A 13222-nucleotide genomic window follows, 5' to 3' on the forward strand; every position below is an offset into this window, starting at 1 on the left:
ACCCAAGAAAAATTCTCAGTGAAGTCAACTGCAATTAAAAATTTTACATTAAAATACATGTTAAACATATTCCTGGAAAGAAGTATTTTTCACCTTCTGAATTTTAAAATTACTGGGTGGAGAAGAATGGATGAAGGTTTCTTTTAAGCTTGAATCTGGTGTATATGCAGGCATTGTAGTTATTTTGCAGAAACTGTGTCTTTTTAAACCAACTGAATCATATATATTTTGAAGTACTGACCTCTTCGGTCAATTGCATTAATTTATCCAACCAGTCTTCAATTTCTGCCAAAGTGGCCTTCACATCGGTAGCGTCAGTTCTCATCCTTGTTGCTGCGTCTAGAATGTGTTTGAGAGACTTGAGGCGCAGATTTTGTATCTGTGTGTCAAGGACTGTGACATTGGATTTGGCTTCTAAGAGGGGAAATGGCTTACTGAAAAGAGAAACAAAAACTTTTAATAATATAAATCTTCCCTCTTAGCATCTAATTTCATTAAAGAAATGTTTGAGAAGCATAGGTGCTCATACTTAAAGAAAAAATTTAACTAAGCCTTATAATATTATGTATCATCATTAGTATTTCCCCATGGCAACAAAAATAACAGAAATCTATCAGAATAACGTTATAGGGTCCAGTCCTGCAGACACTCCTATTGGGCCTAGTGCTTACTACAGAGTTTAAGACCACTGAGTGCAGGCCTAGGCTTATAATAAGCACTACCATAAAACAGCCTTAGATAGATGTAATTTCTTTTGCTACACTTTTCAAATTTTCTACATATCAAATTAACGTAGAAGATTCATGTCTAGAAATGGATTTCAAAGGTGAAATCAACATTTTCAAACTAAAGTTGGACTCTTTTCATTGACTGAAAGCTCTGAGTGCTCGGTAGTTCTGACAAGTAACCCACTTATTTAAATATCTAACTATGAAGTTATCGAACTTTCAGGCACTCAAGTTTGAAAATTTGCACCAAAGTCCACTGCATAGAAATTGGTGAGACATCAGGGTGCACAGTTGCAATGAACATAACTGGGAAATTCCATAGTACAGCAGCATACTCCAGGGGAGAAAGTGATTGCACTGATTTGTTAAAGCAATAGATAGCTTTTCTGAGGTCTTCAAATGTATTCCTTTTACAGGAGCTCCTTGCTACTCAGTTCATTAAGGTGCATTTAATATGGCATTAGAAGAAGCTCTTTTTCATAGCATTTTCCTGAGCTGTTGGTGAGATTGAAAAGACTTACTACTCTCTGAGTCTGAACCATGTAATCAGAAACCAGGGGCACAAAAGCTCCGACCCTGCAAAGCCTTAATGCTGGCTGTATTGCATATTATCGTAAGTAGTCCCATTACCTTGAATGTAAGTACCATACTTGGTAATAGGTGTTTGTGGGATTGGGCCTAAATATAATAGAACTCAGGCTACACCAGCTACCTCCTGAAAGCTGCTGCAGATTTATAAAGAGCCTTAAAGCTTGTGGCAGATTTCTAGTCACTTAAAATATAATGTGACAAGGAAACTTCTTTTACAAATACAATACATGGAATTATGTTTCTTAATGCAATTCATAAGTTTATTGTAAATTCTTTAGTGACTGTCACTTACTAGATGTTTGTACAGCGCCTAGCACAATGGGGCACTAACTTATTTGACGCCCCCGGGTGTTACCACAATAAAATTGTTTAATAATACATTTAATAAAGCCATGGGAATTGTTTGAAAGAGAATGTGTGTGTGCACAAGTGAGAGAGAGAGATTTTTTAATATATATAAAGCGGGTGTACCCACACTTTTCATGTGGTTGTAATGACATGAGACTAGGGTTGGTCCTAGACAGTGTGCTGTCCTAAATGAATTTCAATATGCCAATCCCTTTCTGCCATCCATTCTGTCCTGCCCCTTATTAAACATTTTACTAGGTCATTTAAATTTTATTTAGGAATTAAAATTCCTATTAGTGATTTCTTACTAAAATGTACTATAACTCCATTGTGTTGGTTCTTCTCTTTCCCTTCCCTTCCTTATTTTTTTTCATTCCACTTCCTGTATATCTTGGTGAATCTCTTCCTCTCTCTTTTTATGTTTTCTCTCCAATTTTTCTAGTGTAAAATTCTTCCCTCTTTTCCACTTTTTTCTTTTTTGTGTTTTTTGTGTTGTTTTCTCATCAACTTTACCCATGATTTTTCAATCTCTCTCTCCTCCAGTTCAGTCTCTCTTCTCTCTCATACTGCCCATTAATATCTCTCTCCTTTCTTCTCCAATCCCTTCTCCCAAGTTTAGAACTTATTCTCCTCCAAACAACCCAGCTCGGACACTTATTGCTCTGTCTAAACACACACAACATATTGACTCACTTTCATTCCCTCCCAGGAAAGTCGTCCCATCACAGAAACTTCTGAACAGATTTTTTTGTGCCCTGGCCTCCAAGGAGAAACTGGGAGCTCTCCTCTCCCCCCCTCCCTATGAGTGGGGCTGCTAGAGAAGATTCTTTTCCCTCCTGCCCAAGAAAAAGGGCCTCTGTGGAAGACCTTTTTTCCTTCTCGTGGTGGGAAGCATAGGTGCCTTGAACAGCTGGGCCTCTGGACTGAGTGCATTGATCAGGGCTCAGGTGGCTCTGCCTGGCGTAGTGTCTGACCAGGTTGAACTGAGTTCCAACCATCTGTTCAGCATCAGCTCTGCTGGGCCGCTTCGCAGTAAACACTGTTTTGCTGTGATGTCGCCCCTAAAACTCAGCCCTTTGGAGAGAAGACCAGGCTAGAATTTTCAAAGGAATTTAACGGAGTTAGGCACCCAAATCCCATCATCTTTCAATGGGATTTAAACACTTCTGGCACTTCTGAAAATCTCAGTCTCTGAAGTTATGTCAAAACATGGATAGCCACAAAGCTAACTGATGAGTTCCAGCAACCAGGTACTAGACAGTATTACTCTGAGATTTGCACTTTGTCCTAATAACATGTACCAAAAAAAAAAAAAAAATCCTTCAACTACATTTTTACAAACTGTCTGAACCCATAAAGGAGATGCTGATATTCCATATCAACAAAACATCCCCAGTAGACAACAGATGAATGTATAACACCACAGAAGCCAAATTACACTTTCAGAGTGTGAGACTATGAGTGTGTGTGAATGTGTGGAGGGGACAAAGGACACTACAGATCCACAATTTCAAGAATGACCATGCTCAACAGATTTTTTTTTTTAAAGTGCTGTTTCATTATTGTCGATCATTAATATAAAATGGAACGATAGGGCAAAAGAAATGGGTTCTAAGGTGATTTTCACATTGTCTTCTTATCTTCATGGGCTTTGAATGATGAGTTATACAATAACTTTTACCTTGTATCTTCTATAAGTTCATCAATCAGCTTCAGCCATATCTCTGCCAACTGGTTTTCAGAAACTTTAGCCTGTATTCCTGACTTTAGGGCAGCTATGTTGGATTGCTGGAGTGTTTAAAGAAAAGGCGCAGAATATATAAACTTACATTCTGTTATTAGTTTTAATGTGAGTTCCAGTCCTACATTCAACAAAACAACATTTATTTTGCTAGAAAAACCCAAAGACCACAAAGAAAGATGTTCAGACATAATTCATATTTAATAGCCCTGATCCTGCATTCCTTGCAAAACTGCTGAGAAAGGAGTGCAGGGTTAGGCCCAATATGCTTAACAGTACATAATATTGCACCTTCGTACCAATTAAAATGCCTCCTATGGCCCTATGCATCCCCTCCTGTATAGTTTACTCCTTCTTCTGGCAAGAATACACTGCAGGGGGGATGGTTGTCACTTCCCAGAATACAGACATACAATTAACTCTGCTTTTGCAGCATTAATGTATGTCTGTTCTGGAGAGCAAAATGTGTGCCAGATTCGGTTCCGGAATTTGGTCTTCCATCCCATCCCTAAATCTTAAATTCACACAAATAATTTAGATATAAAACATGAGAATAAAATAAAAAATCCTGAATCACTTACCAGTCTTTCAGCCATGGTTAGGATTAGGTTCACCGGGTCTAGTCTATGACTTATGTCCTCCCAAAAGGAAGTTATTGTCACTACTGGCTTTCTGTTAACCCATGGCAGGTAATAATAGTAGTTACCTGATGTGAAACATTAATGTGTTAAGAGTTGTTTTTGAGAGAATGAATACATACTTCCTAAGGACTTGAAACTGTCAACCTTAGTTATGTTGAGTAGTATCTTATTCTGTGATTAGTTCCATTGATTTCAGTTGGCCTATTCAGACAGGCAGGTATTATTCAGTGAGAAGGTGGCAGAATCTTGCCCTCATTTATCTAATGGATTTATATTTTTCAGGTAAAGTAGTGTCTCCTGGAGAATAAGCATTTGACTTGAATAATTTAGAAAGCCAATAAGGTGTTTTTTTAAATCATCTGATAACATTTTTACAATATTCTCTCCAGTAATTCACTTGTGAAAGTAGCTTTATATATTTTTTTCTTTAGAATAAAAATGTTTTAAAATAATTTTGTGAGAGCAAAATTCTTTGCTTTGTCTAGTAAATAAAAAAAATGAAAACAACTTAAAGTGTGCAATAACTAAAGTAAAAATTAAAAGTATTTTATATGTTACTAATCAATCTAGTCTATCTGCTTTTAAGATGCCAATCACTTGTCTAAGCACTGAACAAGAGTTGTGAAGAAAGCACAGAAAGTTCAAAACAGTATTTTCCTCTTTCATATCCCTAGTTTTTTTGTGCTTGTGTTCATAATTTTTTTATTGGTGCCCAGGGCCTATTGACTTCAATGGGATGTATCAACCCCATATTGGACAGGTTTCATGTGTAACTAATTACAATATATCAGAAGATATCAAGAGCAAATACAAATGTACATATTACTTTCAGTCATATCTTCAATAGTCTTTCAACAAATAAAGGTTGTTGTGATCCTAAAATTTGATCAATAAACAGATTTGTTTTCCAAAAGAGAATTCTGTATCTTTATAGCCATACTTCTGTAGCATACTTACCATCAAATACAACACGGCTGTATTGAGTTGTTGATGCCAAAGGCTTACAGGTGGTGTCAAACTTGTTCCCATAATTACCAATGCTAACCTCAAACTGGATAGCCTCACCAATATCTTGCAGCATGGTAGCAGAATGAAACACAGCAGACAGGCTGAACTTTCGTCTGCGCTGATATTTCTGTACAGTATTACAAGAGTTTTTGTTTTAATTAATTAACTGTATGTAATGGTAGAGGATTAGAGAAAAGTAGCAGTATCTACATGGAAACAACATCTATCTTAATACTTTTACACATTTCTGTGAAACACACACACACACACACACTCCAAATAAGCAGAGGTAAAAATAGAAATGTGTAATAAAATAATACATTTGAAATAGTAAAGATTTCTTAAATCACAATTTCTATGCTGGGAGGAAGGGAAAGTAATTTTTGCAGCCATATGATCAGTAATTTTTGTGGGGAGGTTTTCTGATTGTATTATTAATGACCTGAATAAATAAAGGATTTCATTATTACAATTTTAGTAGGTCATGTAATTCTCCAAAAAGAGTAAAACCAAGTGTTTTACATTCATACATATTGACAAGTGCACCAGGAATTACCTCAACAATCAGTACGTCATCACTGGAGATCGCCTCTATCTTTTTATTCACAGGTTTACTGTCAAGTATTGTAGATAGTTCAACTAGAACTCTGCCTCTGTAAGCAACTCCTTCCTCCTGTAAGACAATCACACAAAATTCTATATCTAACTGTTGGCCAGCAAAATTGGAGTTGAAAGGCTGGCTCCCTTGAAGTTAATGGCAATACTGCCATTGACTTTAATGAGGTCAGGATTTCACACAAACTTACATAATTGAACAAATGTAAAATAATCATGGACTTTAATTTCTATTATAAATGAAGAGCATATATATTTAAGAAATAAGAAACAGTAAATTATAGATGCAATGTTTTTGTATGTTTTATTCTGGACAGCACCAAAACCATTGGTATTAAGCAAATATATACACCTCTACCCCGATATAACGCGACCCGAGATAACACGAATTCGGATATAACGCGGTAAAGCAGCGCTCCGGGGGGGCGGGGCTGTGCAGTCCGGTGGATCAAAGCAAGTTCGATATAACGCGGTTTCACCTATAACTCGGTAAGATTTTTTGGCTCCCGAGGACAGCGTTATATCGGGGTAGAGGTGTAATATATAGACTGGATTTGTAGAGTAATTGAAAACTACTGCCCCTTAGGTTGAAGAAGTGTCTACAATGGGACATATATGCTACAAGCATCAAATGGGTAATTACTGCCTACTGGAGATTGTAGCCCAAAGTAGATAGGTTTTCCTATAAATTATATCCTTCAGCCTCCATACAATCATTAATCCTTCTGAAGTTGCATTTTAATCTCAAATGACCTGCAGAATCAGCTGCTTTCTGTTGAGGCTTTTCTATATTAGCTCTTAGGATAATGTGTCCCTCTGTTTTAGACAACTACAGAGCTTCAACAGTAATATGGGCTGCTGTGCAGAGCAAGAAATGGCCATGGTCCTCCCCACTTGCAGATATTTTGAGATCCATAAGGAAATCCCATAGCTCTTGAAGCATAAAAGATGTCTGGAGAATCTGCAAGGGACCCCATGCCCTTGGCAGAACCTCTATGCCAGCACTGCTCCCTGAGAAACTATCCTACCAGGGCCTCCCATTTGACCTGGTCCCAAATCATTCTTGACAGTGTCTGATGATGGGCTGTAGTGTCAGTATTTTTACTTATATGAGAAAACCTCGTTGGTTTTCCAAGGGATAAAGCCACACAGAGAGGCTATCCCTAGCCATGCCTAGTCATAAACATCTTTCCAGATCCCAGATGTCCAAATGTGCATAGCTTGTGTGTACAGGCTCTGTGGATAGGAGGCAGGGTGGGAGGATGAAACCATGTTGGCTCAAACCTATCTCTGTGGCAGATTTTGGAGATATTTTCTGTTTCTTTCATCCCATCTGCGGGGAAAATCTAGTGGATGATATATGGCACTTGGAGAATTCTTTCTTGGGAGCGAGCAGATGTATCAAGATCTATAGGAAAATCTCATTGATCTTGGGGCATCTGGGGAGAGGAGGACATTTTCATGGAGGCTCAGTGTCCTCCCCCCCATCTGATCCCCATCTCGCTTTCCCATGACAGCATGTTTTCCTCATGACAGTATGGCTAATCAGCAGGTCTCACTCATGCTCTTTAGCCAGTGCTCCACTCCCCTTTGTGTGAGTGTTCAAATATGCAGAAGGGGAGATAGTTCAAAATGACGTTGGTAGGTTCAACCTTCTCTTATTGCTACAACATCCCTGTGGGATTGGATGGGACACTGCCATGGAGAACAGCCATATCAAAATACCTATGGACGAGGGGCTTCTGTTGGACTGGGAGAAGAGGTTCAATATATAATGAAATTCATAGAATCATAGAATATCAGGGTTAGAAGGGACCTCAGGAGGTCATCTAGTCCAACCCCCTGCTCAAAGCAGGACTAATTGCTGCTCTCCCCTTAAAATCCCTCATCTGAGATCTGTCCCATTTCATTCCCCTGTGCCAATGGGACTAGAGTGGGAATCCAGTGGCCTCAATCTATATGATCCCAAATGCTCATTCAAAAGTATGTATACAATTGAAACTTCCACAAATAGAAAAATATTCCTGTTCCATTTATTAAGTAGTGACATCATGCTAAGTGTATGTTATTTTGCAAAAACAAAAATAAAAAGTTCTTTCTTTACATTTGTCTTAAACTTAATAATTAAAACCAATTCAGTTTACATTATTGATAATAACAGTTGTTTTGATCTGTTTGTATTATAAAAGAGAAACTAACCTTTCCAGAGTTTAGTTCATCATAGGGGTCTGCGAATCCAGTGTATTCTCTTGGGCTTCCATAAAGGTTTAGGTAACAGGGCCCAAATGTTGGTAAAAAGCCCACAACTGTTTCCCCTGTGTTTACTAATAGGCAAACATCATCATTAGAAATTAACTAACCATCTTTTAGAACCACAGGGGTATTGAACTTTAAATTCAGATACAGTAAAATAAATGTTAGATATTAGTTGTTAGTAAAGTAAGAACACTTTATTCTATGGGTGTATCCCAGTAATATGAATTTAATGTATCTATTTGCATAGCTATATCTGTCCCTAGTTGTTTACATGGCTGTAAGATTTTTAATACTTTATGCAATAAAAAACCCACAGAATAAATTGACCTTATGCTACATTCCCACCAACAAAATTTCATTTATGTGAAAGACCAAAAAATTTTAAAACAATGTACAAATTTTAATGTAAAAAATATTTTCACAAATAGATTAAACTGAATACCCGATACCATTGGCTTTCACTTGAATGTACCAAGGATTATGTTCTAGCTAACAATAAAGATGTACACAGTAGCTGGAAGGTTAGTGTTCAGCATCACAGAATATGCCTAGTTAATCCTACTGTTTTTAGTGTGCTACTGAAGTGACTCAGGTCTGTTAGTAGAAGGACTAGTAGAATGAAAATTATTAAAGTATACCACAGTATATAACACTATTAAGTAGCCTATTCACCATACCTGGAGGTAGAGTAGTATGTATTTTTTGTGCAAAATAGGAAAAAAATGAGATTTGGAGGCACTGATCTAAAAAAGATTTTCCATTATACCAAAATAATTAAAAGAACTGCTGTAGTCTTAGGTCTCAATCCTGCTCCCAATGAAGTCAATGACGAAACTCCCATTGACTGAAATTGGAGCATAACTAGGCTTGGCAGTATTAGATTTGTATTAGTAAATGTCAATAATGTTGATTTCACCTACATATACAAACCAATGAAAAAGTATTTCCATGTATAATAAAAATGTACAGATAGGCAAAATCAGAAAACAGTTGCTTGAGAACTCAGTAGTCAAAATCCAAGGATTTAGACTTTTGAATTAAGCTTGTTACAAATGGACTAGTAAATGAACAGTAAAAATAGGTATGATCTGTTGACTTAAGGATATTTACTTTGTATATTTTGACATGTGATGTTGGCAATTTGTGTTTTAACTGTTTCTACAGCTTTAAATTGTTTGAACATGTGTCATTAAATAGATATCTGATCCCCTCCACATAATTTCTTATGACTGTGAAAATTTAAATGGATGAAAATAGAAAAAAATGCTTAAAATAATCAATTTTATCCATCAAAATTATAAAAATAAAAAGCTGAATTCTGCCATGCCTAAGCATAACAGAGAGCCTTAATTTCAATAATTTTGCCTGAGAAACGAATGCAGGATAAGACTCAAAATTAGATGTATAGTCGCTCCCATTACTGCCTCTTTAGTGAAGTGATTGTCAGCCTGTGTATTACAAACTTCATTTTGAGTGGCCTAAAATTTCATTCAAGAGTGAAAGTCCACACATTCACTTATTTTTCATAGATGAATATTTGTTTGCTATGATTATTTTTGATAATTCTGAATACAGTTCAATAGAATTTACATACCAAATATACTCTAGAGCTAAAAGCAAAAATGAACCCATAAGCATTTATTTGTCATTTTCTTAATTAAAATGGCCAAAATAATTTAAATCCTTTTTTTAAATGTCTGGGTTTAGAATTTGTGTGCTAAAACCAGTGCTATTTCAAATCATCACACTACAAAGACAAGACAAGGTGTTTCTAATTTAATGCTTATAGTCCCTTACCTATATCAATACTACAGCTGTAATTTGAGTACTGCTCTGCTCTAATTTTTGTAATTTTATGTTTGGTATAAAAATCATTTGTAGATAGAAGCATTATTCATATTATTGCTATTGCCATTTGGTTTTGTACATATGTACTGCAGCATGTATTATAGTAAGGCTTGAGTTTATTAAACTGAACAGGATACTGATGAACTGAAATGGTTGTAAGGCAGGGATGGGCAAACTACGGCCCTGGGGCCGCATCCGGCCCTTCAGACGTTTTAATCCGGCACTCGAGCTCCTGCCGGGGTGCAGGCTTAGGGGCTTGCCCCGCTTTGTGCGGCTCCCAAAAGCAGCGGCACGTCCCCCCTCCAGCTCCTATGGGTACGGGCAGCCAGGGGGCTCTGCACACTGCCCCCGCCGAAGCGCCGCCCCCACAGCTCCCATTGGCCAGCAAATGGGGCCAACTGGAGCTGCAGGGGCGGCACCTGCGGATGGGGCAGTGCGCAGAGCTGCCTGTCCGTGCCTCCGCTTAGGAGCCGGAGGAGGGACATGCTGCTGCTGCTTCTGGAAGCTGCTTGAGGTAAGCGCCGCCCAGAGCCTGCACCCCTCACGCCCTCCCACGCCCCAACCCCTTGCCCCAGTCCTGATCCCACTCCCGCCCTCCCAACCCCTCGGTCCCACCCTCCTTCACCCTAGAGCCCGCACCCCCAGCCAGAACCCTCACCCCCCTACCCACACCCCTGCCCCAGCCTGGAGCCCCCTCCCACACCCTGAACTCCTCATTTCTGGCCCCACCCCAGAGCCCGCACCCCCAGCTGGACCCTCCGCCCCTCCCCCACCCCAACCCCCAATTTCATGAGCAGTCATGTCCCACCATACAATTTCCATACCCAGATGTGGCCCTCGGGCCAAAAAGTTTGCCCACCCCTGTTGTAAGGGGAAGCAGGCTTTTGTTCTCTAGCTCTGGATTTAAGGGAGTTAATTGTGCCTTTATGCAACATTTGAATATATCCCCTAAAAGTGCTCTTAAGGTTATTGGTAGGTGAAAATATAAATAAATCAAAAAATTAGAAATAAGTCAGCCATACATGCAGAGAAATACTCTACATTTGGAAAGGTGCTTGAGATCGGGGCATGATTCTGAGCTCTCTTCAGCTTTACCCTGGTGTATCTCCATTGTTTTTAATGGAGGTATTTCTCATCTATATTGCAGTAAATGAGATCAGAGTTAGGCTCCAGGTCTTTCATAAACACCTATCAGTTTTTTCAGAAACTACTTTGGGCAATCTGAAGCACAAAATGATGGCTTTACCATTAGGATAAAGACAGAAGAATGTGAAGATAAAGAGCTAAATCCTACAAGTCTTTCACTGACTGTCGCTGACTACTGAGCAATATGTAAAGCTAGCTGGATAGTAAAAGGGAATATGAATGTCCCGATGTTCCTTACTGGCAAAACAAATGCAGTTGTGTCAACTTTGCAGAATGTAAAATGGTTCTGTGCCTTGTGCTTTGTCTGCTTCCAGGATAGTAAACTTTGTCCATTTTGTCAAAGTTTTGAGTGGTTCACATTCTTTCATGTCTAAACTACAGAGAGTGGATGGGGCCACAGGACTCCTAAATACTTTTTCATTTTAATATTCATCTGGACAGCTCATGTTACATTCAGGTTATATAGCTGGTTTTTTTTTCTTAGTTGGGTTTGGACTACAGAGAGATTCAGTCATAGGTCTTTGTATGAAATGTAATGACTTTACTATTGGAAAAAACATCTGGAACTGGCCTGATGACCTTTTATTGTAGGTAATTATTAAGTGCCCCAGCTCTTCTTACATATAAAGTCCTCAGAGTTCATTGAGGTTGCACAGGTATATCTGAAGACAGAATTTGGCCCATATTTACATCTTTCCTGAAGATGGAATACTACTATAATTTAATTTGAGTATTGACTTTTCCCTGATTATTGCAGATGTACAGGGATAATGTTGTTGGGAAAGATTAACGGTAAATGCAGGGTTCTGTAGAGATTTGTATATTGCTTATATATAAGGCCCTACTTAACTTGCAATATTGTGGAAATTGCAGATTCTGCAATATTAGGTTTTCACCACAATTTTGACAGCGGGAGCCCCGAGCCCCTGCTCTCTGCCCCGGGCCCCTGACAGTGGGAGCCCTTGCTCTCAGCCTCAGGAGGCCAACAGCGGGAGCCTCTGCTCTCAGCCCCAGGCCCCTGACAGCGGAAAATCACGGAAAAGTAATAATGGACTCTGTTACCGGAAATAATAAGGTCCATTATTACTTTTCTGCAATTTTCCATGGCTTGCCTGCAACTCAGCTGCAATTTTTTGACAATCATCCTGCAATTCAAGTAGGGCCTTAGTTATATATATTCTATATCATGCTAAAATGAGTTTGCTTCAACAAACTAATCATCTAGATTTGGGGAAACAAAGCAACCTGGTTTCCTAAAGTGAATGATTCTACAACTATAATTTTGGTTAAAATTGTGGATGCGGGATATTTTAGAATTGAATGTAAGGAGCATAAAACTTTAGTGTAGGTAAAATTCAGCTCTGTGCCAAGGGCTAAGAATTGTCCAGACTTTTGGTGAGCAATTTTAACTGGAGTGGAAACTTTTCTTTCAACCCTAAATGTTTTAATTTTCCTCTGTTTCTTCTGCCTTACATCTTAATACCACTGAAGTCGTCTTCCACTGCTAAATGATCCAGAAACACTTGCCTCTGATATTAGAAACAAACATAGGGATAATACTAAAAAACCCTTCTTTCTAAAAATAGATTTCTATGTTGAATTAATCTGTATGCTGTTGCTGGTAAATTCAAACAGAAGCGCATTTCTAAAGAAATCAGTGTTGTTTCACTTAAAGATGGTATGTTTAAAGAGCTGATTATCAGAAAGGCTTGAAAATGCTTCATAAAAATGATTTCAGCTTTTATTCACTATTATTCTATTTTTCAGTAAGTCGTGCTTGGTGAGCTGTGCTGCACTTTTGGATCTGAGATAAGAAAACAAAGCATTTGGGTGGATAAACTTATTAACATTCAGTTACATTTCAACTGCATTTAAACTTAATCTGCATTTATTTCTATTAAATAAATACAATTTTTAACTTAATGATTTCCAAAAACAAATCTAGGTTATAATGCATAGTTACAATTTGTTCATAGTTAGAGTAAGTCAGGTTTCATTTTTCAGATCTATTTATCCACCCAGTTAAGCATAAGCAAAAGAGCTGTGAAATCTTTTAGGCAGTTCATTATTTACAGGGAGCTCTACAGCAGCATACACAGTTGAGCTTTTCATTACTAACTGAAAAACTGCAAGCCATTTGTCAGAGTGCAGAATAACTGAAACAACTACAGGCTCAGCTCTAAAATGCAGCGCCACACATCAGCCAAATAGAAATATTTTCAAACCAATTCCAGTGCCAAAACTGATTTAAATAGTAAGTCATATTTAATAGTCTCCAAATGTAGCATTGTATCCTTTAC

At 38.1% G+C, this 13222-nt stretch overlaps 1 protein-coding gene across 1 annotated transcript in view; it reads right to left on the reverse strand.

The window, feature by feature from the left end:
- MYOF (myoferlin) overlaps positions 1-13222 on the reverse strand; it is a 105233-nt gene that overhangs the window by 43680 nt on the left and 48331 nt on the right. Inside the window, exons 18-23 of the mRNA XM_065408077.1 lie at positions 7872-7996; positions 5614-5730; positions 5007-5184; positions 3990-4114; positions 3349-3455; positions 242-434 (exon numbers count right to left, since the gene is read on the reverse strand). Coding sequence (XP_065264149.1) covers positions 242-434; positions 3349-3455; positions 3990-4114; positions 5007-5184; positions 5614-5730; positions 7872-7996 — 845 coding nt within the window. The remainder of the gene's footprint in view (positions 1-241; positions 435-3348; positions 3456-3989; positions 4115-5006; positions 5185-5613; positions 5731-7871; positions 7997-13222) is intronic.

The sequence above is a fragment of the Emys orbicularis genome, chromosome 7, assembly GCF_028017835.1.
Source record: "Emys orbicularis isolate rEmyOrb1 chromosome 7, rEmyOrb1.hap1, whole genome shotgun sequence".
NCBI lineage: Eukaryota > Metazoa > Chordata > Testudines > Emydidae > Emys > Emys orbicularis.